The sequence below is a fragment of the Nerophis lumbriciformis genome, linkage group LG17 (assembly GCF_033978685.3).
Source record: "Nerophis lumbriciformis linkage group LG17, RoL_Nlum_v2.1, whole genome shotgun sequence".
Taxonomy (NCBI): domain Eukaryota; kingdom Metazoa; phylum Chordata; class Actinopteri; order Syngnathiformes; family Syngnathidae; genus Nerophis; species Nerophis lumbriciformis.
The window spans coordinates 1,920,001-1,947,374 of NC_084564.2; the positions used below are offsets into that span (position 1 = coordinate 1,920,001).

Sequence of the window (27,374 nt, forward strand, 5' to 3'; positions counted from 1 at the left end):
TCCTTATTAGCATGTAGGAGAATTTTGCTGGAGTGGAAGTCACCAGTCTGCCCCAAAGCCTCCTTATGGCTTAAAGACCTTATGATGTATTTAGATCTGGAGAAAATAAAGTTCAATCTTAGGGGGGCACCTAGGAAGTTTTATTCTGTTTGGGGCTGTGTGGTTGACTACATAGCTAAATTAAAGACGCTACAGGACACATGAAAAGTTCACCTTTCATAAACCAGCTTCCTTTTTGTTTTTTGTTTTTTTTATTTATATTTATTCTGGGTGTATATTTACTATCTGCCTATGTTGAGAAGAAAGTGATGTACTAATTATTTTCCATTTGTGACTGTACCTTTAACTTACTGTATGTAGGACCTGGGGGGGTATGTGTGTATGGGGTATGTGTCGGGTTGTTGTTCTTGGAAGTGGATGGGAAAAAAAGGGGAAAATGTGACTACTGTTCTATTGTATATTGTAATACCTGTCAAATTTAATAAAAACATTTATTAAAAAAAAAAAAAATCGCTGAATTTTCACATTTGCCGTTCAAATACTGAGAAGAGACTTGCGGTGAGTCACCAGCCAGTTGAGCCTCACCATGGATTGCGCAATGACTCGGCTAACTGCTGGCCTGCTGTGCAGTGAGACCGTATTGCTATATGAATTATATTATACATTTCCATAATTTAGTAAGGTGAGGTATATAATGTACAGTGTATTTTGTCAACAACTGTATGTGTGTAACGTATTTCTTGTGCTGAGCAATCATAAAACGGCTGCGAAGAAGCACTGGCTGAGGCTCGCAGTAATCCCGCCTCCTGGTGGTAGAGGGCGCTAGTGATCCCAGGGATCAGTTTTGCGACTACTCGGCTGCAGAATAAGTGACAACAAGCAGCAACAGTTAGCGATCGTTTCTTTTTTTCCTCTCGCCTGGACTTTTAACATGGAGGATTACATATCTAAGGACTTTCAATTGAAGCAGGAGGTAATAATTAAAGGAAGATCTCCATCGAGACAGAGAGACTTTTAAAACTGAAGAAAGATAAGGAAGACTTCTATAAACAAGTTATCGATGCTTTTGTTCAGAAGGAGCGGCGCATGGACTTCATTTATAAGTAAAGGTAAGACCATAATAACGTTTTTTTTTAATTAAATGTGCTTTTTTGTGTGCTACAGTTTGTATGTGTAAAGTTAAAGTTAAGTTAAAGTAGCAATGATTGTCACACACACACTAGGTGTGGTGAAATGTGTCCTCTGCATTTGACCCATCCCCTTGATCACCCCCTGGGAGGTGAGGGGAGCAGTGGGGAGCAGCGGCGCTGCTCCCGGGAATCATTTTTGGTGATTTAACCCCCAATTCCAACCCTTGATGCTGAGTGCCAAGCAGGGAAGAATGCTGGTATGAGCTTTTAAACATAACCCGTTAACTGCTGCCAATCAAATGGTGAATAAGATACTCTTTAGGGTTCATATGTTTGTAAATCTGACTGTGATGAAGTCAGTGCCTCACCAGCCATCAACCTCACCGCACGTCACTGATATATATATATATATATATATATATATATATATATATATATATATATATATATATATATATATATATATATATATATATATATATATATATATATATATATATATATATGTATATTATATGTATGTATATCCATCCATCTTCTTCCGCTTATCCGAGGTCGGGTCGCGGGGGCAGCAGCTTAAGCAGGGAAGCCCAGACTTCCCTCTCCCCAGCCACTTCGTCCAGCTCCTCCCGGGGGATCCCGAGGCGTTCCCAGGCCAGCCGGGAGAGATAGTCTTCCCAGCGTGTACTGGGTCTTCCCCGTGGCCTCCTACCGGTCGGACGTGCCCGAAACACCTTCCTGGGGAGGCGTTCGGGTGGCATCCTGACCAGATGCCCGAACCACCTCATCTGGCTCCTCTCCATGTGGAGGAGCAGCGGCTTTACTTTGAGCTCCCCCCGGATGACAGAGCTTCTCACCCTATCTCTAAGGGAGAGCCCCACCACCCGGCGGAGGAAACTCATTTCGGCCGCTTGTACCCGTGATCTTGTCCTTTCGGTCATGACCCAAAGCTCATGACCATAGGTGAGGATGGGAACGCAGATCGACCGGTAAATCGAGAGCTTTGCCTTCCGGCTCAGCTCCTTCTTCACCACAACGGATCGATACAGCGTCCGCATTACTGAAGACGCCGCACCGATCCGCCTGTCGATCTCACGATCCACTCTTCCCTCACTCGTGAACAAGACTCCGAGGTACTTGAACTCCTCCACTTGGGGCAAGATCTCCTCCCCAACCCGGAGATGGCACTCCACCCTTTTCCGGGAGAGAACCATGGACTCGGACTTGGAGGTGCTGATTCCCATCCCAGTCGCTTCACACTCGGCTGCGAACCGATCCAGTGAGAGCTGAAGATCTTGGCCGGAGGAAGCCATCAGGACCACATCATCTGCAAATAGCAGAGACCTAATCCTGCAGCCACCAAACCAGATCCCCTCAACGCCTTGACTGCGCCTAGAAATTCTGTCCATAAAGGTTATGAACAGAATGGGTGACAAAGGGCAGCCTTGGCGGAGTCCAACCCTCACTGGAAACGTGTCCGACTTACTGCCGGCAATGCGGACCAAGCTCTGACACTGATCATACAGGGAGCGAACTGCCACAATCAGACAGTCCGTTACCCCATACTCTCTGAGCACTCCCCACAGGACTTCCCGGGGTACACGGTCGAATGCCTTCTCCAAGTCCATGTATGTATATATATATTTATATATATATATATATATATATATATATGTGTTTTGTGGACTTGGAGAAGGCATTCGACCGTGTACCCCGGGAAGTCCTGTGGGGAGTGCTCAGAGAGTATGGGGTAACGGACTGTCTGATTGTGGCAGTCCGCTCCCTGTATGATCAGTGTCAGAGCTTGGTCCGCATTGCCGGCAGTAAGTCGGACACGTTTCCAGTGAGGGTTGGACTCCGCCAAGGCTGCCCTTTGTCACCCATTCTGTTCATAACTTTTATGGACAGAATTTCTAGGCGCAGTCAAGGCGTTGAGGGGATCTGGTTTGGTGGCTGCAGGATTAGGTCTCTGCTTTTTAAACATGATGTGGTCCTGATGGCTTCATCTGGCCAGGATCTTCAGCTCTCGCTGGATCGGTTCGCAGCCGAGTGTGAAGCGACTGGGATGAGAATCAGCACCTCCAAGTCCGAGTCCATGGTTCTCGCCCGGAAAAGGGTGGAATGCCATCTTCGGGTTGGGGAGGAGACCCTGCCCCAAGTGGAGGAGTTCAAGTACCTCGGAGTCTTGTTCACGAGTGAGGGAAGAGTGGATCGTGAGATCGACAGGCGGATCGGTGCGGCATCTTCAGTAATGCGGACGCTGTATCGATCCGTTGTGGTGAAGAAGGAGCTGAGCCGGAAGGCAAAGCTCTCGATTTACCGGTCGATCTATGTTCCCATCCTCACCTATGGTCATGAGCTTTGGGTTATGACCGAAAGGACAAGATCACGGGTACAAGCGGCCGAAATGAGTTTCCTCCGCCGGGTGGTGGGGCTCTCCCTTAGAGATAGGGTGAGAAGCTCTGTCATCCGGGGGGAGCTCAAAGTAAAGCCGCTGCTCCTCCACATGGAGAGGAGCAGGATGAGGTGGTTCAGGCATCTGGTCAGGATGCCACCCGATCGCCTCCCTCGGGAGGTGTTTAGGGCACGTCGGACCGGTAGGAGGCCACGGAGAAGACCCAGGACACGCTGGGAAGACTATGTCTCCCGGCTGGCCTGGGAACGCCTCGGGATCCCCCGGGAGGAGCTGGACGAAGTGGCTGGGGAGAGGGAAGTCTGGGCTTCCCTGCTTAGGCTGCTGCCCCCGCGACCCGACCTCGGATAAGCGGAAGAAGATGGATGGATGGATGGATATATATATATATATATACAGTATATATACAGTATATATATATATATACACAGTATATATATATATATATATATACACACACACACACACACACACACATACACACACACACACACACATATTATATTATTAAGAGACATCTACCTTGTTTACTTCTGTGACAACCTCCTTAAAGTTTTGTTAGGACGTGTCAGCAGACTCACCAACATGCACTGTCACACTACTATTAAAACCTCTATCGTTGGTCATATTTGTATCATTTATATCGTATATATTGCGCAACCTTAGTACAGATTGAGGTCTTAAGTTTCCTGAAATGGGGCAGTGACCCAGCAGATGAGAGGGTTTTAGAAAAAAATGAAATAAAAAGGTTTTCTGCGTGTGGCAAACTGCACTGACTTTTTGCATTACTGCCGCCTAAAGGAATGGAGTGGGATTTTTTTTTCTTCTTCAGTGCGGACACCTCCAGCATTATTTGGGCTTGGCGGAGGTCTGCACTGATATGCATTGTTTTGTCTCTTTCATATTTCGTATCGGCCGGCCAACTTACCGATGTAGGCGACCTTGTCGGTCACCATGTATTTGTTGTGGTTGACTCTGGCGAAGGGTATGTGCTTCTGCCCGGTAGTGGCAGGAACCACGAAGAGTCGCTGCAGAGAGAAGAGACGTGTCGTCTGTCAGCTTGTGTGTTACAGCGCCTTGGGACCAACATGGCGTCTGCTCACCGCCTGGATGTCCAGTTTGCTTTTTGGCTCGTAGATGGCCGCCAGCGACTTGAGGAAGGGGAACATGGTGGGCGACGTGTTAGCCCAGCAGCTAATCAGCAGCCGCACTCGCACATGTTTCTCGTAGACCATCCGCCTCAGCTGGGTGTCGATGGCATCCCAGTATCTGCGTCGCATGCAGGAGTGTGACGGGTCACTTTAGGAAACGGGGAGGGGAAAAAAGAGAGGTACCTTGGAAAATGAGAGTACTCCATGGTGGGCAGGTAGTTCATGACAGAGATGTAGATGAAACTCTCAGCGTCCTCCATCACGCTCAGGATGGACTCCAGGTCGGACGTCCTCCCGGCGGCACACAAGGGCGGAGGAGAGCTCTGATGGGCGAGAAGAAGAAGAACATTGGAGCGAAAAAACAAACAAACAGCCTTGTCGGAGCCTCACCGACAAGTAGACGCTGGAGGGCGTGTTGTTGAGTGGCAGCTGGAGGGGCGTGTCCTTGTTGTACGCCGTGGAGAAGCTGCTGGGCCACGGGGACGGGATGGACCGGCTCTCGCCCAAGAACCAGTAGGCCTCGAAGATCTTGGACAGGTCTGAAGCCAGGCAGCTGCAGTTGTAGACCACGGCACCCAGCTCCTTCACCTGGAACACACACACACACGCTGCTTTGTAGGATAGGATAGATGTGATTTATCCCAAAATGGGAAAATGATGTGGTTGCGGTGCAGACACAAAAAGTCCCCCCAAAAATTAAGTAGAAATACATGAAAGCTAACAATCTCTGTGAACCTTTTCAATCCGGTTTCAGGGCAAATCACTCTACGGAGACAGCCCTCGCGAAAATTACTAATGATCTAGTGCTAACGATGGATTCTGATGCGTCATCTATGTTGCTGCTTCTTGATCTTAGCGCTGCTTTCCATACCGTCGATCATAATATTTTATTAGAGCGTATCAAAACACGTGTTGGTATGTCAGATTTAGCCTTGTCGTGGTTTAACTCTTATCTTACTGACAGGATGCAGTGCGTCTCCCATAACAATGTGACCTCGGACTATGTTATGGTAACGTGCGGAGTTCCTCAGGGTTCGGTTCTTGGCCCTGCACTCTTTAGTATTTACATGCTGCCGCTAGGCGACATCATACGCAAATACGGTGTTAGCTTTCATTGTTATGATGATGACAGCCAACTCTACATGCCCCTAAAGCTGACCAACACGCCGGATTGTAGTCAGCTGGAGGCGTGTCTTAATGAAATTAAACAATGGATGTCCGCTAACTTCTTGCAACTCAACGCCAAGAAAACGGAAATGCTGATTATCGGTCCTGCTAGACACCGACATTTATTTATTAATACCACCTTAACATTTGACAACCAAACAATTACACAAGGCGACTCGGTAAAGAATCTGGGTATTATCTTCCACCCAACTCTCTCCTTTGAGTCACACATTAAGAGTGTTACTAAAACGGCCTTCTTTCATCTGCGTAATATCGCTAAAATTCGTTCCATTTTGTCCACTAGCGACACTGAGATCATTATTCATGCGTTCGTTACGTCTCGTCTCGATTACTGTAGCGTATTATTTTCAGGTCTCCCTATGTCTAGCATTAAAATACTACAATTGGTACAAAATGCGGCTGCTAGACTTTTGACAAGAACAAGAAAGTTTGATCATATTACGCCTATACTGTATATACCTTTATATACATATATATATATATATATATATATATACCTATACTGGCTCACCTGCACTGGCTTCCTGTGCACTTAAGATGTGACTTTAAGGTTTTACTACTTACGTATAAAATACTACACGGTCTAGCCCAAAAAAAGTCTGCGGGCTATAGAGCGTTTTCTATTGGGGCTCCAGTACTATGGAATGCCCTCCCGGTAACAGTTAAGAGATGCTACCTCAGTAGAAGCATTTAAGTCCCATCTTAAAACTCATTTGTATACTCTAGCCTTTAAAAGGGGAACATTATCACCAGACCTATGTAAGCGTCAATATATACCTTGATGTTGCAGAAAAAAAGACCATATATTTTTTTAACCGATTTCCGAACTCTAAATGGGTGAATTTTGGCGAATTAAACGCATTTCTAATATTCGCTCTTGGGAAGCAATCCGCCATTTTCTCAAACACCGGGTCAAATCAGCTCTGTTATTTTCCGTTTTTTCGACTGTTTTCCGTACCCTGGAGACATCATGCCTCGTGGGTGTGTTGTCGGAGGGTGTAACAACACCAACAGGGACGGATTCAAGTTGCACCAGTGGCCCAAAGATGCCAAAGTGGCAAGAAATTGGACGTTTGTTCCGCACACTTTACCGACGAAAGCTATGCTACGACAGAGATGGCAAGAATGTGTGGATATCCTGCGACACTCAAAGCAGATGCATTTCCAACGATAAAGTCAAAGAAATCTGCCGCCAGACTTCCATTGAATCTGCCGGAGTGTGTGAGCAATTCAGGGACAAAGGACCTCGCTAGCACGGCAAGCAATGGCGGCAGTTTGTTCCCGCAGACGAGCGAGTTATCGACCCTAGCTTCCCTGGCCTGCTGACATCAACTCCAAAACTGGACAGATCAGCTTTCAGGAAAAGAGAGCGGATGAGGGTATGTCTACAGAATATATTAATTGATGAAAACTGGGCTGTCTGCACTCTCAAAGTGCATGTTGTTGCCAAATGTATTTCATATGCTGTAAACCTAGTTCATAGTTGTTAGTTTCCTTTAATGCCAAACAAACACATACCAATCGTTGGTTAGAAGGCGATCGCCAAATTCGTCCTCGCTTTCTCCCGTGTCGCTGGCTGTCGTGTCGTTTTCGTGGGTTTCGCTTGCATACGGTTCAAACCGATATGGCTCAATAGCTTCAGTTTCTTCTTCAATTTGGTTTTCGCTACCTGCCTCCACACTATAACCATCCGTTTCAATACATGCGTAATCTGTTGAATCGCTTAAGCCGCTGAAATACAAGTCTGAAACCGAGCTAATGTCGCTATAGCTTGCTGTTCTATCCGCCATGTTTGTTTGTGTTGGCTTCACTATGTGACGTCACAGGAAAATGGACGGGTGGTTAAAATCAGGCACTTTGAAGCTTTTTTTAGAGATATTGCGTGATGGGTAAAATTTTGAAAAAAACTTCGAAAAATATAATAAGCCACTGGGAACTGATTTTTAATGGTTTTAACAATTCTGAAATTGTGATAATGTTCCCCTTTAAATAGCCCCCCTGTTTAGACTAGTTGATCTGCCGTTTCTTTTCTTTCTCCTCTGCCCCCCTCTCCCTTGTGGAGGGGGAGAGACACACAGGTCCGGTGGCCATGGATGAAGTGCTGGCTGTCCAGAGTCGGGACCCGGGGTGGACCACTCGCCTGTGCATCGGTTGGGGACATCTCTGCGTCGCTGACCTGTCTCCGCTCGGGATGGTCTCCTGCTGGCCCCACTATGGACTGGACTCTCACTATTATGTTGGATCCACTATGGACTGGACTCTCACTATTATGTTAGATCCACTATGGACTGGACTCTTACTATTATGTTAGATCCACTATGGACTGGACTCTCACTATTATGTTAGATCTACTATGGACTGGACTCTCACTATTATGTTAGATCCACTATGGACTGGACTCTCACTATTATGTTGGATCTACTATGGACTGGACTCTCACTATTATATTAGATCCACTATGGACTGGACTCTCACTATTATGTTAGATCCACTATGGACTGGACTCTCACTATTATGTTAGATCCACTATGGACTGGACTCTCACACTATTATGTTAGATCCACTATGGACTGGACTCTTACTATTATGTTAGATCCACTATGGACTGGACTCTCACTATTATGTTAGATCCACTATGGACTGGACTCTCACTATTATGTTAGATCTACTATGGACTGGACTCTCACTAATATGTTAGATCCACTATGGACTGGACTCTCACTAATATGTTAGATCCACTATGGACTGGACTCTCACTATTATGTTAGATCTACTATGGACTGGACTCTCATTAATATGTTAGATCCACTATGGACTGGACTCTCACACTATTATGTTAGATCCACTATGGACTGGACTCTCACTATTATGTTTGATCCACTATGGACTGGACTCTCACTATTATGTTAGATCCACTATGGACTGGACTCTCACTATTATGTTAGATCCACTATGGACTGGACTCTCACAATATTATGTCAGACCCACTCGACATCCATTGCTTTCGGTCTCCCCTAGAGGGGGGGGGGGGGGGTGTTACCCACATATGCGGTCCTCTCCAAGGTTTCTCATAGTCATTCACATTGACGTCCCACTGGGGTGAGTTTTTCCTTGCCCTTATGTGGGCTTTGTACCGAGGATGTCGTTGTGGCTTGTGCAGCCCTTTGAGACACTTGTGATTTAGGGCTATATAAATAAACATTGATAAAAAAATAAAAATAAACATTGAATGATGCGCACTAGAGATGCGCGGTTTGCGGACACAACCGCGGAGTCCGCGGATTATCCACGGGTCGGGCGGTTGAAATAAAAAAAATATTAGATTTTATCCGCGGGTCGGGTCGGGCGGTTGAAATTTAAAAAAATTAGATTTTAAATAGATTCAGGCGGGTGGCAGTTAAACCAATTGGTAAATATATATACATAGTTAAATGTTGTTACCCACATACGAAAAACGAGCAGGCACCTGCAGCATATGCCACAACAGAAGAAGAAAAAAAAAAGAGATGGCAACGCCGGCAGCAAACGTGGTACGCGACAAACTAAAAAAGGGAATGCTAAAGACCAGGGGAAAAAAAGGCCAGAAAAGTTCAGCGTGGACTCGTTTTTATGAGGTTGTAAATCAGGATGATAGTAATGCTGGCTACGTGATTTGCAAGAGCTGCGACGCTGTTTATGTCGACGACAGTCACAAAACCGGGACATCTAACATGGTGCATCACATTTGTGCAAAACCCCGAACCTCCACAAACACCCTGAGCATGAGCAGTTTCGTCCGCCGTGATCCCAGAAGAGTGCCACAGGATGTTAAAACAAGATAAAACGCAGCTGCCTGCAGCAGTTTGAGTGGCGCGAGCGCGCTTGGAGGTGCGCTCAGCGCGGCTCCCAGATGATTGCGCACTGGTGTGCGTCTGGGCCGTGACAGCGTGGCAAGCATTGAATGTCTCTGCTGCATTGGATCAGTCTCCTTTCTTTAACAGGCAAAAACTTTATAACCTCACTAATGCCTTGCATCGTCTATATTAGATATATAACAACGGGCGGGTGCGGATGGCGGGCGGGTGCGGTTTTGATTAAATGTTAGTTCGGGTGGATGGCGGATGGTTGATGACTTTTGTGATGCGGTTGCGGATGAAATAATTGCCTATCCGCGCATCTCTAATGCTTTGAACTTGTTAAATAAAATCTAAACTCAGAGTCTTGCATTCAGCCGTGTAAATAAGCTATTCAGAGTCCAGCAAGACCTACAATGTTATCGTCCCACTTTCAAACTCTATACTTTGTGTGTGTGTGTACCTGTGTGAGGGATCTCCAGTCCATGTTGGCGCTGCCGATGTAAACGTGTTTCTTGTCCACCACCCAGAATTTGGTGTGGAGAACCCCTGTGGTGAGCCTTTTCATGTCGACGGTCCTAATAGTGGCTCCTACAAACACACACAATTGACTTGATGTTTCCATGGAAATTTGTGACTACACGGTAAAGTCACGAGACAAAAACACACCATCCGCATTGACGTTTTTGTTGACTCACCAGAGGCGTTGAGCACATTCAGGTTGTCAGGAAGTCGACCCCCTTTCGGCGCGTTGACGGCGATGCGGACCGACACGGACCCCGAGAGCTTAGCAAGGTTCTTCAGGATGTTCTCGCCCTGCGCGTTGGCATCAACTGATAAATGTCACGGCGCGTGCGTCGGACCGTGTCGTGGACGACTACGTCAACGTGTTGGCGCTGACCTGATCGGCTGTGGGCTCCTCAGTCCCGGTGTCGTTGTTAGTGAGCGTCCAGTAGAAGGACGCAATGTCCACGCTGCTGTGTGCCTGGGCCATCAGATGGAGCCAAGCCTGGTAGATGGAGCCATGAGTGGTGCTGGAGTTGAAGTCCACGCCCTGAGGAATGCTCTCCACCAGGACGATACTAATGAGGAGACCAGGGACCTCATGTATTAAGACTGTGTTCGCACAAAAACCTGGCGTATGCCCTTTTTCACGGCAATGTTGAGATGTATCAACTGGATGTGGAAATGTGCGGTGCCTCACAACTAAGGCTGAAACGACGCGTCGACGTCATCGGTTACGTAAATACGTCGACGCCGTTTTTATGCTTCGACGCGTCGCATATTTACGTCACACTACCGTCATGGCGGAGCGCAAAGCAGATGATGCGAGCGGTGCGAGCGAGGGAAAAAAAAGCACGCCAAAAGTCGTCAAAAGTGTGTGAGTATTTCAATAAACGGCCTAATAATGTTGTAGCGGTGAACAGCTGTCTCGTCAGCTGACGCGCGAGCTCGCAACCGTGGCTGTTTAGCAACCAGCCAAACCCCACTTAATACAATTACCGTATTTTCCGCACCATTAGCCGCACCTAAAAACCACAAATTTACTCAAAAGCTGACAGTGCGGCTTTTAACCCGGTGCGCTTTATATATGGATAAATATTAAGATTCATTTTCATAAAGTTTCGATCTCGCAACTTAGGTAAACAGCCGCCATCTTTTTTCCCGGTAGAACAGGAAGCGCTTCTTCTTCTACGCAAGCAACCGCCAAGGTAAGCACCCGCCCCCATAGAACAGGAAGCGCTTCTTCTTCTACTGTAAGCAACCACCCGCCCCCGGAAGAAGAAGAAAAAACGCGCGGATATCACCGTACGTTTCATTTCCTGTTTACATCTGTAAAGACCACAAAATGGCTCCTACTAAGCGACAAGGATCCGGTTCATGAAAAGACGCAATCTCTCCATCCGCACACGGATTACTACCGTATTTCACAGCAACTGATATTCCTGTGAACCGCACTGTGGATACAACGGGAGCACGTACGGTGAATATTCGCACCACAGGGAATGAGAAGTCATCCTTCACTGTGGTTCTAGCTTGCCATGCTAATGGCCAGAAACTTCCACCCATGGTGATATTCAAAAGGAAGACCTTGCCAAAAGAGACCTTTCCAGCCGGCGTCATCATAAAAGCTAACTCGAAGGGATGGATGAAGAAAAGATGAGCGAGTGGTTAAGGTAAGTTTAAGTTTACGCGAAGAGGCCGGGTGGCTTTTTTCACGCAGCTCTGTCCATGTTGATATACGTATGTTTGTGATTGCACATTTGCGTACATTTTGGGAGTGAACAGAGTTGTTAGAACGCTGGTTTTTAATATATTATTAAAGTTTGACTGACCTATCTGACTGTTTTTTTGACATTCCTTTAGCGCAGTTAGATGCGGCTTACAACACGGGGCGGCTTATTGGTGGACAAAGTTTTGAAATATGCCGTTCATTGAAGGCGCGGCTTTTAACCCAGGGCGCCTTATGGTGCGGAAAATACGGTATATTTTATCTTAGAGCACATCCGCATCCCTATTCACCTAGGCAACCCCAGGAAATGTATATAATTCGGCATTATTTCGGCCAGTCGGCTTATAAAATCAGAGCCGATCAGTTTACGTTCACGCGCAGGTATAACGCGGCGCGCTCCCGTCTCATCTGCTGGTGCGCGAGCCCGGTAATTAGACCGCTGTGTCAAATCAAGGAGTACAAAAGACGCCAGCGCAGAGTGGAAAAAGGTTTAGTTCATTACAGATAACCCAGAGTTGTGCCAAAAGTATGTAAGATTTAATATTTCTCTTCGTGGGTGTGGCGCACCTGTTGCGCTGGTGAGATTGGGGGGGGGGGGTTGTGTGCATGTAGCGTGCTTAGTCTGGAGGCTAAATACACACAGTGTGTTATGTAACTGTTGTTTAGTGTTGATATTCTTTGCTTAGTTTGATAAATGTTGGAGCAGTTTGCTTCATCAGGAGGGTGAAGTCGCTCAACTTCAAGTGTTGGATTTAACTGTGTTGGATCATTGGCTGCTGGTGAGGGCATAGAAAAAGGGGCATTTTTCTACCAGTAGACAGCGTTTAAGATTGAGTGTTTCACTGCTAAATTAATAATATATTTATATTGAATATGGATTTTAAATATGTATCTAAATAGGTGGTTAATTGGTTAGGTATTTATGTATTTGCATATTGGGTTTTCTGCTGCATTTATCTATTGTGTTTCTGGGTTTAAATGTATTTTATATGTATCTTGGTGCATTTATGTTGAGACAATTTATTTAAAATCTGTTTTAACTTAAAGGGAAAAGATGTGCCCATTTTCTTGCACTTGTTTAATGGTTAAGAGTTTGATAGCCTAATTAATAGTTGTAAATTATGGGATTGATAATTGATTGATTTTTTTACAGCATGTTAATCTTGTGGTGTTTTGTCCTTAAAGGTTTTTCACCTACTAAAGAAGCTAAAGGCTACTAAAGGCTACTAAAGACAGCTAATGACAGCTAAAGAAACTTAAGTCTACTAACACTGCTAAAGACTGCTAAAAAGACTAAAGAAGAAAAAAGAAGCTGTTTCTTCGTAGGAAAAACTGTTGAAAACTAAAGGAAAATAAAAGGAAAAAGTAATTACGGTCTGGTCTTTTGAGTGAAATCCAATATTTCGTTTTGCACTTTTTTGTATTGAATGTTTATCTTTATTTTTGCACATTTTAAAGCAAAATAAGCAATACTTTTACTTTAGAAATGCTTATACTATTGCAGAATATTAAGATTTGCACTGGATGTTTACTTTTATATTCGCACATTAAAAAGCAAATAAGCTACTTTTAATTTTGTTAAATGTTAAAAGTTTTAAATGTTTACATTGTTACAGAATATTTTGTCATGTTGTTGTCAATGTTGACTGAGTGGCCATACTTTTTTTTTTGTAAATAAAAGTCATGCCTTTTGAAAAAACTGGCCTACATTTATTTTTTCATCTTCATTTTAAATAAAAAATAATCGGTAAAAGGAAAAATAATCTATAGATTAATTGAAAAAAATAATCTATAGATTAACCGATTAATCGAAAAAATAATCTATAGATTAATCGATAGAAAAATAATCGTTAGCTGCAGCCTTACTCACAACAACTTCATGGCTGTTATAGACACATTTCTACATGCTGTGAATATTTGGGTGACACTCAGATGTGATGCAGGTTAACTGTGTGAATAAATTTTTTTTCAAATAATTACTCCTGAGACCGATTGATGTGCACATCAGAGACATAAGAACAATCAACACACCCTTGTATTTTGATATCAGGGATCGAACCCAGGACTTTTGTATTGTGAGGCACATGCACTAACTCCTGTATCACCGTGCTGCTAATTACTAAAAACAACACTGTAGCTAAAACTACACAGATAAAACATGTAGCAGGTAAAACTCAAATTGTAGCAATTTGTTACAAAATTTCTGTCATTTTATTTGCATTAGTTTATGTTACGTAGGCGGTTTGGACTCCGCTAATATTTGGCATCAAGCGAAGCAGCTGGGTGAGCATCTACGTATCTACATGGGCACAGCAGGGGAGCTATTTAAGGGTATTACCTGTCGATCTGACTGCTTGTTATTTAATAGTTTAGCTAAGTTTGAAGCAAAGGTAGTAATACTTTAATCATGCAACCTTTGGCGAGGCATGTTTCAAACCCTAGCAGCATGGCACTTCCGTGTTTAGAGCGTTATCTTGATCGAAAGTTTTGAAGCCTAAATAGCTGCCATATTGCGCTTCAGGCACCCTCTTTATTAAGCAATAAAATTGCCTTTATTTGCCATTGTTCCTCTCCTTGCAGTGTCTTCTTGTGCGCTCTGTAAACATGCTCAACATGAAACGCCAATTGTGGTGATTAGTATAACCACCCGTGCTTCAAACGTAGGTAAACATTTAAATAATAAGCATTCAGATCTGCACAGGGAGTTATTAAGAGTGACAGGTAATAATGTAGTTGTTACACCTGTCCTGCTGTTCGGTTCAATGCAGACCGTAGTCGAGGAGCACAGGAAAGACATTCCCTTCAGGGTCGATGCCATTTCGATGCCTTTTAATTTATATTTTAACCTTGTAAAATTGTTCTTTGACTGTGAGTGTTTAATGTAGTTTAAGGTTTTCTGTTAAAATAAAGCCAATATTGACATTTTTCGTAGTTCCCTTTATTTGGAAAAGAATCGATATTCATTTTGGTACCGGCACTAAATCATTGGTATCGGGACAACCCTTGTCTGTATTATAATTGACATTATTTCATGGTAATGTCTAATTTTAGGAAGTGAGAAGAGGCAACAAATGCTGTTTTTCCAGTGTTCATGGTAGTTTAAATACGGTTTTAAATGAATCAGATCACGGCTACACAACAAAATGTATTGTATAGTTAATTTTATTGTACATTTATTTATTGGGGAAACAAATGGTACCAATTTGGTGGACTGGCCCCTATTTCATTAATAATGAATTCATTTAATTTTACAAAGACGCGGACTAAAAGAAACAACCTGCTCCGATTTAAATGCCTCACCCAACAATTCCAGTTTGCTTTCAGTCGAATGAAAGCAGACTATTTAATTATTTCTTCTGTTGGCGTTGGCTTACTTGCATGGGTCAGAGCAGGACTCGACCGAGTCCAGTCGTAAGTCGCCACTCGCTTTTGGAGGCGCGGACAAAGCAGTCGGCACCAGCAGGTTGTAGAGCGCCGTGGCAGCCAGCAGCGAAGAGGCGACGGCAGCCACGGCCAGCAAACAGCAGGAGAACTGCGAGCAAAACCCCGACAGATGTTCGTGTCATGGCCGCCTGTGACTGAATTCACCATGTGTCTTACCGTTTGTGCTCTTCTGTTGGAGTCCGACCTTGTCCATCTGACGTCTGCCAGCTGGAGAACAACATGGGCAACGTTAGTGAGGGAAGTTTTTATAGGTTAAGAATAGAATAGAATATAATGCCTTTTATTGTCTTTGTAGTCCGTGCCGACATCGTAGTCAATAAGCTGCTTCTTTTTCTCTATCTTCTTGTTATGGGACATTCATCCTCCGCTGTTGCTATTTCTAATATAAAGTAGTGTAAAGTTCTTACTTATAGCTGTCAGTAAACTCGCCATGAAAGCGCTAAAACATACCGGTGTAGTGAGTTTACATTATTCACCCAAGGAACTTTAGTTATTAGAGAGTTCAAGTGGACGGTTTTTCACGGGACACATTTCCGGTGTTGTTGTTTCCGAATTAGGAGATGCTGCTCCGTTGTTGATTTAAGTAAAGTCTGAATGTCATTAAAACATTTAGCTCCATCTTTTGACACTTCTTCCACTCCCGTCCTTGCACGCTACACCGCTACAACAAAGATGAAGGGGAGAAAACGCTGCCGAAGGTGAGCCACGTAAATAAGACTGCCCACAAAATGGCGCATCCTGAAGCAACTGTCAGAAAGCGGCTTGAAGATGATGTGTAAAACATCATCTATGCAACATTTTGACCAAAGAACCACCATTACATGTTATGTAGACCACAAGGAAGTTTTTTCAATTTAGAACAAAATAATAGTAATATGACTCCTTTAATGCGCCCTATAATCCGGTGTGAAAAAAGATAAAAAATAGACCATTCTTTGGCAGTGCGCCTTATGGTGCGCCCTATGGTCTGGAAAATATAGTACTTGAAACAATGGATGTTTCAGTACATTTTAGCCTTATGTTTGTGTTCAATTACAGTAATTGTGTTTATCCTAAACATTCCTGCCACTTCATTTTACAAACTACACCAGTGTTTCCCACACATTCATTTATTTGTGGCGGCCCGCCACGAAAGAATTACGTCCGCCACGAATGGATTTTTCGGCTTTTGACTCGCTCGACCGCTCATAAAAGCAATGGGACTCTGTCTGTGAATGTTGCTTGTAGTTACAACTCCGGTGCAGTAGGTGGCGGTAGCCTACTATGCATTGTAACTCCGCCAATAGCACTTAATTCACCTGGTGGGCCAGAAGAAGAAGACGAAGACGAAGAAGACGAAGACGGACGGACGGGATCAAAATACGAGGGTAAAATAGCTTATAGGTAGATAGGTTATAGCTGCATCGCTCGCGGCTCGTCATATATTTAACGTTAATCCGCGATTTCACCGAGCGTTTCACTGACGGTGCTTCATTAACACCGCCGCTGTTTGACTCGGAGTCCAGGGCAGACGCACGTAATAATAATCACCTTTTTTCATACCGACGAGCTAACGTGTCCAGGTTATAACCCTGTTGTCAATAAACACACGTGGAGACGGTGCTTCAGATACTACATTAATACTCAAGCTACAATGTCCACTGCAGCATGTGAATGCAATGAAAAGAATAAAATCTGAGCCAACCAGCTGTTAAAATGTTGTCCAGGTTAATGTTTTGGCCATTAAAGGCCCTTCATTTCAAGATTTCAACTGTGATCGGGCTTTAAACAGGTGGCTGACCTGTTCAGATGGGTGTAACTGCTACTGGTCAAATAATGTGAAATAGCATTTAATTTTACATGTATGCAATGCCATTTAAATGTAATTATAGATAATAATATATAATAAATACTGTGTAGTGTTGTAAATAGTCAACGGGAAGAATTTTAGTAAGATATAAGCCATGAGCACTACACAGCCAGAAAAAAACCTAGGCAGGACAAGTAAAAATATTGGGGCAAGTAGATTTGAGAAGTCGGGCAAGTAGAAAAATTAGGGCGGAGGGAACAGGTGAGACTCAGCAAACACTGAAAAATAAAGCAGGGTCAGATCAGAAATGCACTTTTCTCATGAAAAGGGTCCTACCGTATTTTCCGCACCATAAGCCGCCCTGGGTTATAAGCCGCACCTTCAATGAACGGCATATTTCAAAACTTTGTCCACCTATAAGCCGCCCCGTGTTATAAGCCGCATCTAACGGCGCTAAAGGGAATGTCAAAAAAACAGTCAGATAGGTCAGTCAAACTTTAATAATATATTAAAAACCAGCGTGATGTGGGCGCGCATGGAGTCGTATATCAACATGGACGGAGCTGCGTGAAAAAAGACACCCGGCCTCTTCGCGTAAACTTCCCTTAACCACTCGCTCATCTTTTCTTCATCCATCCATCCCTTCGAGTTAGCTTTTATGATGACGCCGGCTGGAAAGGTCTCTTTTGGTAAGGTCTTCCTTTTGAATATCACCATGGGTGGAAGTTTCTGGCCATTAGCATGGCAAGCTAGAACCACAGTGAAGGATGACTTCTCATTCCCTGTGGTGCGAATACTCACCGTACGTGCTCCCGTTGTATCCACAGTGCGGTTCACAGGAATATCAAAAGTCAGTGGAACCTCGTCCATGTTGATAATGTTCTCTGGCCGGATCTTTTTTTCAGCTATCTTGTTTTTACAATATGCACGGAAAGTAGCCAGCTTTTCTTGAAAGTCTTTAGGCAGTTGCTGTGAAATAGTAGTCCGTGTGCGGATGGAGAGATTGCGTCTTTTCATGAACCGGAAACCTGTCGCTTAGTAGGAGCCATTTTGTGGTCTTTACAGATGTAAACACACAAAGGAAATGAAACGTAATATCCGCGCGCTTCTTCTTCTTCTACGGGGGCGGGTGGTTGCTTACAGTAGAAGAAGAAGCGCTTCCTCTTCTATGGGGGCGGGTGCTTACCTTGGCGGTTGCTTGCCGTAGAAGAAGAAGCGCTTCCGCTTCTACGGGGAAAAAAGATGGCGGCTGTTTACCGTAGTTGCGAGACCTAAACTTTATGAAAATGAATCTTAATATTAATCCATATATAAAGCGCACCGGGTTATAAGCCGCACTGTCAGCTTTTGAGTAAATTTGTGGTTTTTAGGTGCGGCTAATAGTGCGGAAAATACGGTAATTTATATTCCACACCACGACAAAACATACACCTCTGCCTCTGTTTCACTTTATGTTGCTGGTAAATAATATGATTGTAGTTGTAGGCTAAAATTAAATTATTTAGTATGCACTAAGTAAAGGGGCAGAGCTTTAAGAGACATTTTAGCTTTTATGTTTTATAAGATATATTTTTTGTAAGAACCACAATTAATAAATATATTTCAGTGAATAACTAATTGTTCAAATCTGTATATAAATATGTACATAAAGTGTTGTAATTATATTCCAACTCCGCGTTCTTCTTGGTCATCGCCGCTGCCCCCCACCGCCCCCCGACCACACCACCACAAATAGATGCCTGCCCTGTGGGAAACACTGTATACATTTTAATCAAGCTTTTTTTTTTTTTTACATATACCACAATAATATCGTACCGTGGCCTTATTACTGTAACAGTATCATACCATGAGATTAAAAAAGAAAAGAAAAAGTCGATCTCTAGTATTTTGCTCGTAAGCAACACTAAATTGGCCCTGGTGTGTGAATGTTGTCTGTCTATCTGTGTTGGACATGTGATGAGGTGGCAACTTATCCAGGGTGTAAACCGCCTTCCGCCCATGTGCAGCTGAGATAGGCTCCAGCACCCTCTGCGACCCCGAAAGGGACAAGCGGTAGAAAATAGACGGATGGATGGATTACACAAAAATGGCAAAAAGGACCTTTGTGAAAGAGTGAGGAAAAGCTTATTATATTTCCAGAATGTTTCAAAGGTTTGTTTGAGCCTTTTTTAAACATTTTCCTTAATTAGTCAGTCAAAAATACAGGAGGTGTGTTTGGATGTAGTAGTTTTTGAATCCAAGAGTAGACAAAAAAGTATGAAATAAGTTGTTATCAGAGCAACATTTTCAGAAAGATACGGACCAGTAGTACAACTACTTTAAGTATTATTCTTATTTGATATATAATGTCAGTGTAACCAGCAGAGGTGGGACCAAGTCATTGTTTTGCAAGTCACAAGTAAGTCTCAAGTCTTTGCCCTCAAGTCCGAGTCAAGTCCCGAGTCAAGACAGGCAAGCCCCGAGTCAAGTCCAAAGTCAAGACTGGAAAGTCTCAAGTCAAGTCATAAGTCCTGCATTTTGAGTTTCGAGTCCTTTCAAGTCCTTTTAACCACAGACTAATATATTAACACAGATTGTGTATGCTTTTCAAACGCTGTATTTATTTATTAAAACAAGTGCATTTTAAATTGCAGGAAAGAAAATTGTGCTGACATTGCACTTTATAATAGCACTATTAACCAGTCATTTTAAACATTAACTCATTCCTTTACAGAACAAACACATTGAAAAATAAAGTGCAAATGTACTTATTTGTACAAAAGTGTTAACATTGAAAAAACATGACATATACGTGAACATAACAAAAAAGTTGTACTTTTTATATGTCAGGGCCCTATGCTGCATTGCATTTGCAAAAGACCAAATTAGCCAAGAGTCTGTCAGTCATTTGTGCACGATGGGGGCGTAGTATGATGCCACCATGGCTGAAAACTCGCTCCACTGGAGCACTGGAGGCAGGCACTGCCAAGACTCTCATGGCCACTCGGAACAGTGAAGGAAGAGTCTTCATGTTCAATGCCCAGAACAAAAGGGGGGAGAGAGTTGTTTTGGGTTGGTGCACTACTTGTAAGTGTATCTTGTGTTTTTTATGTTGATTTAATTAAAAAAATAAAAAAATAAAAATTATTTCTTGTGCGGCCCGATACCAATCGATCCACGGACCAGTACCGGGCCGCGGCCCGGTGGTTGGGGACCACTGAGGTAAACAACCAACAGTATGTCAGAAAGCTAGCTAAAACGGTACACATATTCATAATATAGTATACATTTTAACTGACCTTTATTTGACTATTTTTGTCTTTTTTTAGGTGGCTAAAATACGCGGTGCTGCTGACCGCCGTCTAACGTTACGTGTGATATATTGACTAACGTAACCCTGCTTAAAAAAAAATCACTGAACAAAAAGTATGAATAAGGTAGTGAACTGCAACAGATTCCCGTGTTTGCAATAACGTTATAACGTTAGCAGTGAGTTTACAGCCTCACTGATTTAACTACACAGCAAATAAAAGTCACGTTACTTAGCCAATAAACGTTATCTTACATTCAAAACTTACCCTTCTTTGTGCAACTTCAAATGCCGGACGAAGTTGGAAGTACGTTGTTGCCTCTCCATCAGTAATTTTCGAACCGCATGTGTTGCATACTGCAAACCGTTTTGTGTTGACCACCTCGTAATTTTTATACCCAAACAAAATTATTTTAGGTATCATTTTTTGTTCACTGGTGTGTGGTTTGGACATGTCTTCTTCGTTGGTTGTCCTGCAATTTGATTGGATGAATGCTGTGTGATGAAAACAAAGTAGATCTAATTTGATTGGCTGTTGTACTGAGAGCACACCAGCTGACACACGCAACGCTGATAGACAAGTACACAATGAAAAATACGGAGCGCTCCCGAATAACTTTTTCATCTTTGGGTTTTGGGGAAAGTAGCAAGTCATGTCAAGTCATGTCAATTCAAAAGGCTCAAGTCCAAGTGAAGTCACAAGTCATTGATGTTAAAGTCTAAGTCGAGTTGCAAGTCTTTTTACATTTTGTCAAGTCGAGTCTAAAGTCATCAAATTCATGACTCGAGTCCAAGTCATGTGACTCGAGTCCACACCTCTGGTAACCAGCAAAACTGACAAAACGGTCATGAAGTCATATTTAATGCTTGTCAAAGATGGCCGAGCACAAAATAAAGTGTAAAAGAGAATTGAAACAAGAGAACCGTGTCGTTTTACCTTCTCGTAGGGGATGTCTATCGTCATGTTCACGCGGGAAGTCGCTCCGATTTCATGCGGCGGCTCAGGCCAAATGGTCAGATGTTCTCCTGTAGACAGGAGGAAGCAGTTTCATGTCTTGCGTTTGCGGCGACAACGCCTGACGACAAAAGCGGCAGCAATCACGTGAGCCGACAAAGAGCTGTGCACAAAGAGAAGGTTCCAGGAGCTTTTGTACTCTTTGTGAACTCACTCGCTTTAGTTATGCAGCGCTATTAGGATGTCCCGTAGACATCATAACAATAATATAATTGTTACAAATAGTCATTGTGTGACTGAGGTATTGATTTAGGGAAGCGGTGAAAAACACAAAATAACTTCTGCTTGACGATGGACTTTTTTTTAGCTGATACTGACAATTTGTGATACATGTCACGTGTACTTATACGCCTTAGTGCAGATTTTAGCGGTCATGTGATAGTGTTTTTTAACGGAATAACGAGGACACAGTTAGAACAAATCCGTATTTCTGCCAGCTTATGAATGTGTTAAACCGCCCTCAAGTTTTCCATACTATTTTGCTAAAACTTAGCAAACATGTTATTTTTTCAAAAACAGAATCACAGTGTTTTGGTCGGTTAGAAGTATTAGAAATGTTGGTACTGATCATGATTATATTTAGAATAAAGATAAATATTTTATCAATATTAGTATTAACACACAACAATTGTTTACAATCATTGTGTCACGACTTGGACTATGGCGTGGTTTGTTCTCCCGAGGTGCAAAAGATTTGGACCATACAGGTAAAAGCCAGTAAATTAGAATATTTTGAAAAACTTGATTTATTTCAGTAATTGCATTCAAAAGGTGTAACTTGTACATTATATTTATTCATTGCACACAGACTGATGCATTCAAATGTTTATTTCATTTAATTTTGATGATTTGAAGTGGCAACAAATGAAAATCCAAAATTCCGTGTGTCACAAAATTAGAATATTACTTAAGGCTAATACAAAAAAGGGATTTTTAGAAATGTTGGCCAACTGAAAAGTATGAAAATGAAAAATATGAGCATGTACAATACTCAATACTTGGTTGGAGCTCCTTTTGCCTCAATTACTGCGTTAATGCGGCGTGGCATGGAGTCGATGAGTTTCTGGCACTGCTCAGGTGTTATGAGAGCCCAGGTTGCTCTGATAGTGGCCTTCAACTCTTCTGCGTTTTTGGGTCTGGCATTCTGCATCTTCCTTTTCACAATACCCCACAGATTTTCTATGGGGCTAAGGTCAGGGGAGTTGGCGGGCCAATTTAGAACAGAAATACCATGGTCCGTAAACCAGGCACGGGTAGATTTTGCGCTGTGTGCAGGCGCCAAGTCCTGTTGGAACTTGAAATCTCCATCTCCATAGAGCAGGTCAGCAGCAGGAAGCATGACCGACACCAGCAGATGACATGGCACCCCAAACCATCACTGATGGTGGAAACTTTACACTAGACTTCAGGCAACGTGGATCCTGTGCCTCTCCTGTCTTCCTCCAGACTCTGGGACCTCGATTTCCAAAGGAAATGCAAAATTTGCATGGTTGGGTGATGGTTTGGGGTGCCATGTCATCTGCTGGTGTCGGTCCACTCTGTTTCCTGAGATCCAGGGTCAACGCAGCCGTCTACCAGCAAGTTTTAGAGCACTTCATGCTTCCTGCTGCTGACCTGCTCTATGGAGATGGAGATTTCAAGTTCCAACAGGACTTGGCGCCTGCACACAGCGCAAAATCTACCCGTGCCTGGTTTACGGACCATGGTATTTCTGTTCTAAATTGGCCCGCCAACTCCCCTGACCTTAGCCCCATAGAAAATCTGTGGGGTATTGTGAAAAGGAAGATGCAGAATGCCAGACCCAAAAACGCAGAAGAGTTGAAGGCCACTATCAGAGCAACCTGGGCTCTCATAACACCTGAGCAGTGCCAGAAACTCATCGACTCCATGCCACGCCGCATTAACGCAGTAATTGAGGCAAAAGGAGCTCCAACCAAGTATTGAGTATTGTACATGCTCATATTTTTCATTTTCATACTTTTCAGTTGGCCAACATTTCTAAAAATGCCTTTTTTGTATTAGCCTTAAGTAATATTCTAATTTTGTGACACACGGAATTTTGGATTTCCATTTGTTGCCACTTCAAATCATCAAAATTAAATGAAATAAACATTTGAATGCATCAGTCTGTGTGCAATGAATAAATATAATGTACAAGTTACACCTTTTGAATGCAATTACTGAAATAAATCAAGTTTTTCAAAATATTCTAATTTACTGGCTTTTACCTGTTTATACATAAATATAAGAAATCTTTGAAAATATATACCCCCCATTTCCCGAATTCGGGGGTCTCAAGGTTGGCAAGTATGACGTATTTGAACAACAAAACAAAAGCCTCCAGAAAGTTGTGAAAATAAACAAACAGGTGATTGAATATCGATAAAATCGATATTTGGATCGATTTATTTAACCATAATCCCTTCATAAAGTGTCCGTTTAGTCAACTGTTTGCGTTTTTAGGTGATGAATTGAGCAAGTTAATAAGTGTGTCATACAATTTGAAAAGATAGAAATAATAATGCTAAAGCTTGACGCATTAACATAGTATAAATGAGTGCTAATTAAAAATAAAAATAAACACAACACGTGATGCTTTCATTGGAGGAAGCGAGCTTGTTTTGTCAACAAGTCGCTGACCGAGCAAAATCACGTTTCTTTAAGTTATTTTAAATCTGACTCACCTGCTCGAACGCGTCCTGACCCACTAGATTCCCCACACAAAAAAAACACTTTTAAAGCAGCTTTTTCAAGCTTATTTTCATCACAAAAATCAAAGAAATGGGTCAGCGTCAACAGAGAGGCGAGCTAGCTTCAGAGTGAAATCAGTGATAGTCATGTGACCGGACCAGCCAGCCAATCAGAACGTGAGTTGATCACATGACTTCCCCCTGCATGTTACGTAGTACCACCGCCAGTGGGCGATGTCGGCCTGCTTTGAATTTAAGCAAGAGCGGAAAAAGCGGCCCTCAAGGGCTTATTTGTTTGCATCTGACTATAAGCTAGTTTGATAACTTTCTCCTCATTTGCAACCACCGTCGGCCATTACGCTCTGCCAGGTGATTATGCAACAAAAATATTGACGTTTATTAACACTGACATACAACGTCGTCAGTAATGCGGGCTTCCATAACAGCGGAGATGTAGTATTCATTCTTACCTTCATATGAAGGTAAGAATGAATACTACATCTCCATATATAACCTTCTTGAGACGTATTCACTTATCCACAAGTGTTACCGTAATCCTTGTTCATTCAAACGTTCCCCGTAGAAGGCCAACGACATGGACGGTAATCATCTTGTGTTTGTGTACTCTTTGACAAGGGAACGACGCCATTGATGAACCTAATTAAAGTCACGTTCTTCTTGATTAAAAACGCTCCAGATGCTACCCACAAGACCAAAGGAACATGTGAGTACATAATAAGTCAAATAAGTGCTGTCATTTGTGGACAGTTAAGGCTAAACGGGCTGTTTTTTTGGGGTACATTGAGTGAGCCATACTTAAAGTAGCCGCTAGGGGCGCCATATTGAAAGTGTTTTTCAACCTTTCTGAGCCAAGGCACATTTTTTTTCAATGAAAAAATCCCGAGGCGCACCACCAGCAGAAAACATTAAAAAAATGAAACTCAGCAGCCGATATTGACAGTAAAAAGTTGTTCTCGCAATTGGTGGATATGAATTCAAACCATAACCAAGCATGCATCACTATAGCTCTTGTCTCAAAGTAGGTGTACTGTCACGACCTGTGACTTATTTGGAGTTTTGTGGTGTTTTCCTGTGTGTAGTGTTCTACTTCTTGTCTTGCGCTCCTATTTTGTTGTTGATTGTCATGTCATGTGGCGCCCTAGACCTACTCAGTGGCCTAGTGTTTAGAGTGTCCGCCCTGAGATCGGTAGGTTGTGAGTTCAAATCCCGGCCGAGTCATACCAAAGACTATAAAAAAATGGGACCCATTACCTCCCTGCTTGGCACTCAGCATCAAGGGTTGGAATTGGGGGTTAAATCACCAAAGATGATTCCCGGGCGCGGCCACCGCTGCTGCCCACTGCTCCCCTCACCTCCCAGGGGGTGATCAAGGGTGATGGGTCAAATGCAGAGAATAATCTCGCCACACCTAGTGTGTGTGTGACAATCATTGGTACTTTAACTTTAACTTTAGGCAAGATTTTAGGTGGCGCCCCCCCACATCGGCAGTGAAGTGTATATACTCACAAGAAACCGAATAGCTTTGTCTTTGACCTTTTTTTTTTACTTACAACTATACCTAATATATAAAGGGGTGGAAAAGTGACTATTACCTGCATGGCAAACATTAGCTAACCAGAAGGCAATAACAATGTAAACAAAAAACAGCTGCTTAAAATATCTAATACAAATGTCCCTGAGGAATGTAAGGTGGGAGTACTGTAATTACCTAACGTTACATTATTATTTTCCATAACAATTTAGCCCCCTCCACAATATTAACCCGACGTTAAAACAGAACTAGCTATTTATTGATTAGCAATTGCCGAATCATGTAACATTAGCTTAATGCTAAAAAGCCAGGTTACTATCACATTCTGTAACAGACAAATAATTTCATGTTCGGCTCACCTACCTGCTACCTCTGTCTTTTCTCGTTTCTCCTCCTCTTCTTTTCTCTTTTTTCTTCCCTGGGCACCTGACAGTTTTGGCCGTTTTGACATCTTGTGTTGATTTTTTGATGTGGTGACGTCCAAAAAGAGTCATGATACGGGAAGGGAGGGGGCGCACCGTGCAGGGGGGGGGGGGGGCGTAATGTTGTAACAAATAATATTTCTATTAAATAGGCTTTACTTTGCATTTTAATTAATGTGGGATTATTTTTTGTATTTAGAAATAATAGTACCAACTTTTTTTTTTTTTTTTTCCTCCAACATTTGTGGCACTGGCGTGGCGCCCCCTGATGGACGGCGCCCTTAGCATTTGCCTATACGGCCTATGCCACGGGCCGGCCCTGGAGCCAAGGCACATTGTCTTTCATTGAAAAAATCCCGAGGCACTCCACCAGCAGAAAACATTAAAAAATGAAACTCAGCAGCCGATATTGACAGTAAAAAGTTGTTCTCGCAATTGGTGGATATGAATTCAAACCATAACCAAGCATGCATCACTATAGCTCTTGTCTCAAAGTAGCATACCTGCCAACTACTCCGGTTTTCCCGTAATTAGTACGGTTTTCATCAACCTATTCCGGGTTATGGTTACAGTGATAAAAAATACGGTTTTTCATTAATTAATTTTTTTTTTTTTTTTTAAAGTTTTATTCACAAAATCGCGTAACAACAATGACAATCGACACTGCTTCCCGTAACTTCCTATCGAGCCATTCCGAATGCCATGCGCGAGGCTATTTATAGCACCGCTGCCAAGCACGAGGCACCAGTTGCCATTGTTTCCAAACGAGCGAACGATCATGGAATCAGCCGGAGAAAAATGGCAAACGAGTCTTAAACCGAAAAGAAAACCGCAGTCATTCCGTGAAGAATATTCAAAAGCCTATCCGGGAATAATTATCCCTTCCAAAAAGGTTGAAAACTACGCCAATTGCACCTTGTGCAGACAAGATTTTTCGATCGGACACGGAGGAATTAGCGATGTAAAAGACCACGTTGGGACAAAAAAACACAAGTCTAATGCCGTTGCTAGCGATACATGTGGAAAACTTTCAACGTTTTTTGGATTTTAGCCACAAAAAGGTAATGACACCAATGTTATCTATTGGAATTGTTTAGTACTGTTATACTGTTAAAAGTGTTTATACTATTTATGCTTTCAAGTCCAAGTTGAAGAAATCTTGTTAAATGTTGACAGCATAACTACCAAAATACAGAAGTATGTCCTTAATATTTTTGCAGTGCTA

General features: G+C 42.9%; 1 protein-coding gene and 1 long non-coding RNA gene across 3 annotated transcripts in view; one reads left to right on the forward strand and one right to left on the reverse strand.

Annotated features, from left to right (window-relative positions):
* pld3 (phospholipase D family member 3) overlaps nucleotides 1–24,326 on the reverse strand; it is a 29,236-nt gene extending 4,910 nt beyond the window's left edge. Inside the window, exons 1-11 of one of the 2 annotated variants that reach the window (XM_061972195.1) lie at nucleotides 24,170–24,326; nucleotides 21,408–21,496; nucleotides 15,549–15,599; nucleotides 15,323–15,480; nucleotides 10,617–10,797; nucleotides 10,414–10,531; nucleotides 10,179–10,306; nucleotides 5,085–5,282; nucleotides 4,878–5,017; nucleotides 4,647–4,812; nucleotides 4,472–4,571 (exon numbers count right to left, since the gene is read on the reverse strand). In XM_061972195.1, coding sequence (XP_061828179.1) covers nucleotides 4,472–4,571; nucleotides 4,647–4,812; nucleotides 4,878–5,017; nucleotides 5,085–5,282; nucleotides 10,179–10,306; nucleotides 10,414–10,531; nucleotides 10,617–10,797; nucleotides 15,323–15,480; nucleotides 15,549–15,599; nucleotides 21,408–21,434 — 1,267 coding nt within the window. In that variant the 5' untranslated portion in view covers nucleotides 21,435–21,496; nucleotides 24,170–24,326. Of the gene's footprint in view, nucleotides 1–4,471; nucleotides 4,572–4,646; nucleotides 4,813–4,873; nucleotides 5,018–5,084; nucleotides 5,283–10,178; nucleotides 10,307–10,413; nucleotides 10,532–10,616; nucleotides 10,798–15,322; nucleotides 15,481–15,548; nucleotides 15,600–21,407; nucleotides 21,497–24,169 lie in introns of both variants that reach the window. The other variant, XM_061972196.1, reaches the window with a different exon arrangement.
* Nucleotides 24,327–24,405: 79 nt separating this feature from the next.
* LOC133614349 (uncharacterized) overlaps nucleotides 24,406–27,374 on the forward strand; it is a 94,061-nt gene continuing 91,092 nt past the window's right edge. Inside the window, exons 1-2 of the long non-coding RNA XR_009816563.1 lie at nucleotides 24,406–24,544; nucleotides 24,812–24,899. This is a non-coding gene — a long non-coding RNA (uncharacterized lncRNA). The remainder of the gene's footprint in view (nucleotides 24,545–24,811; nucleotides 24,900–27,374) is intronic.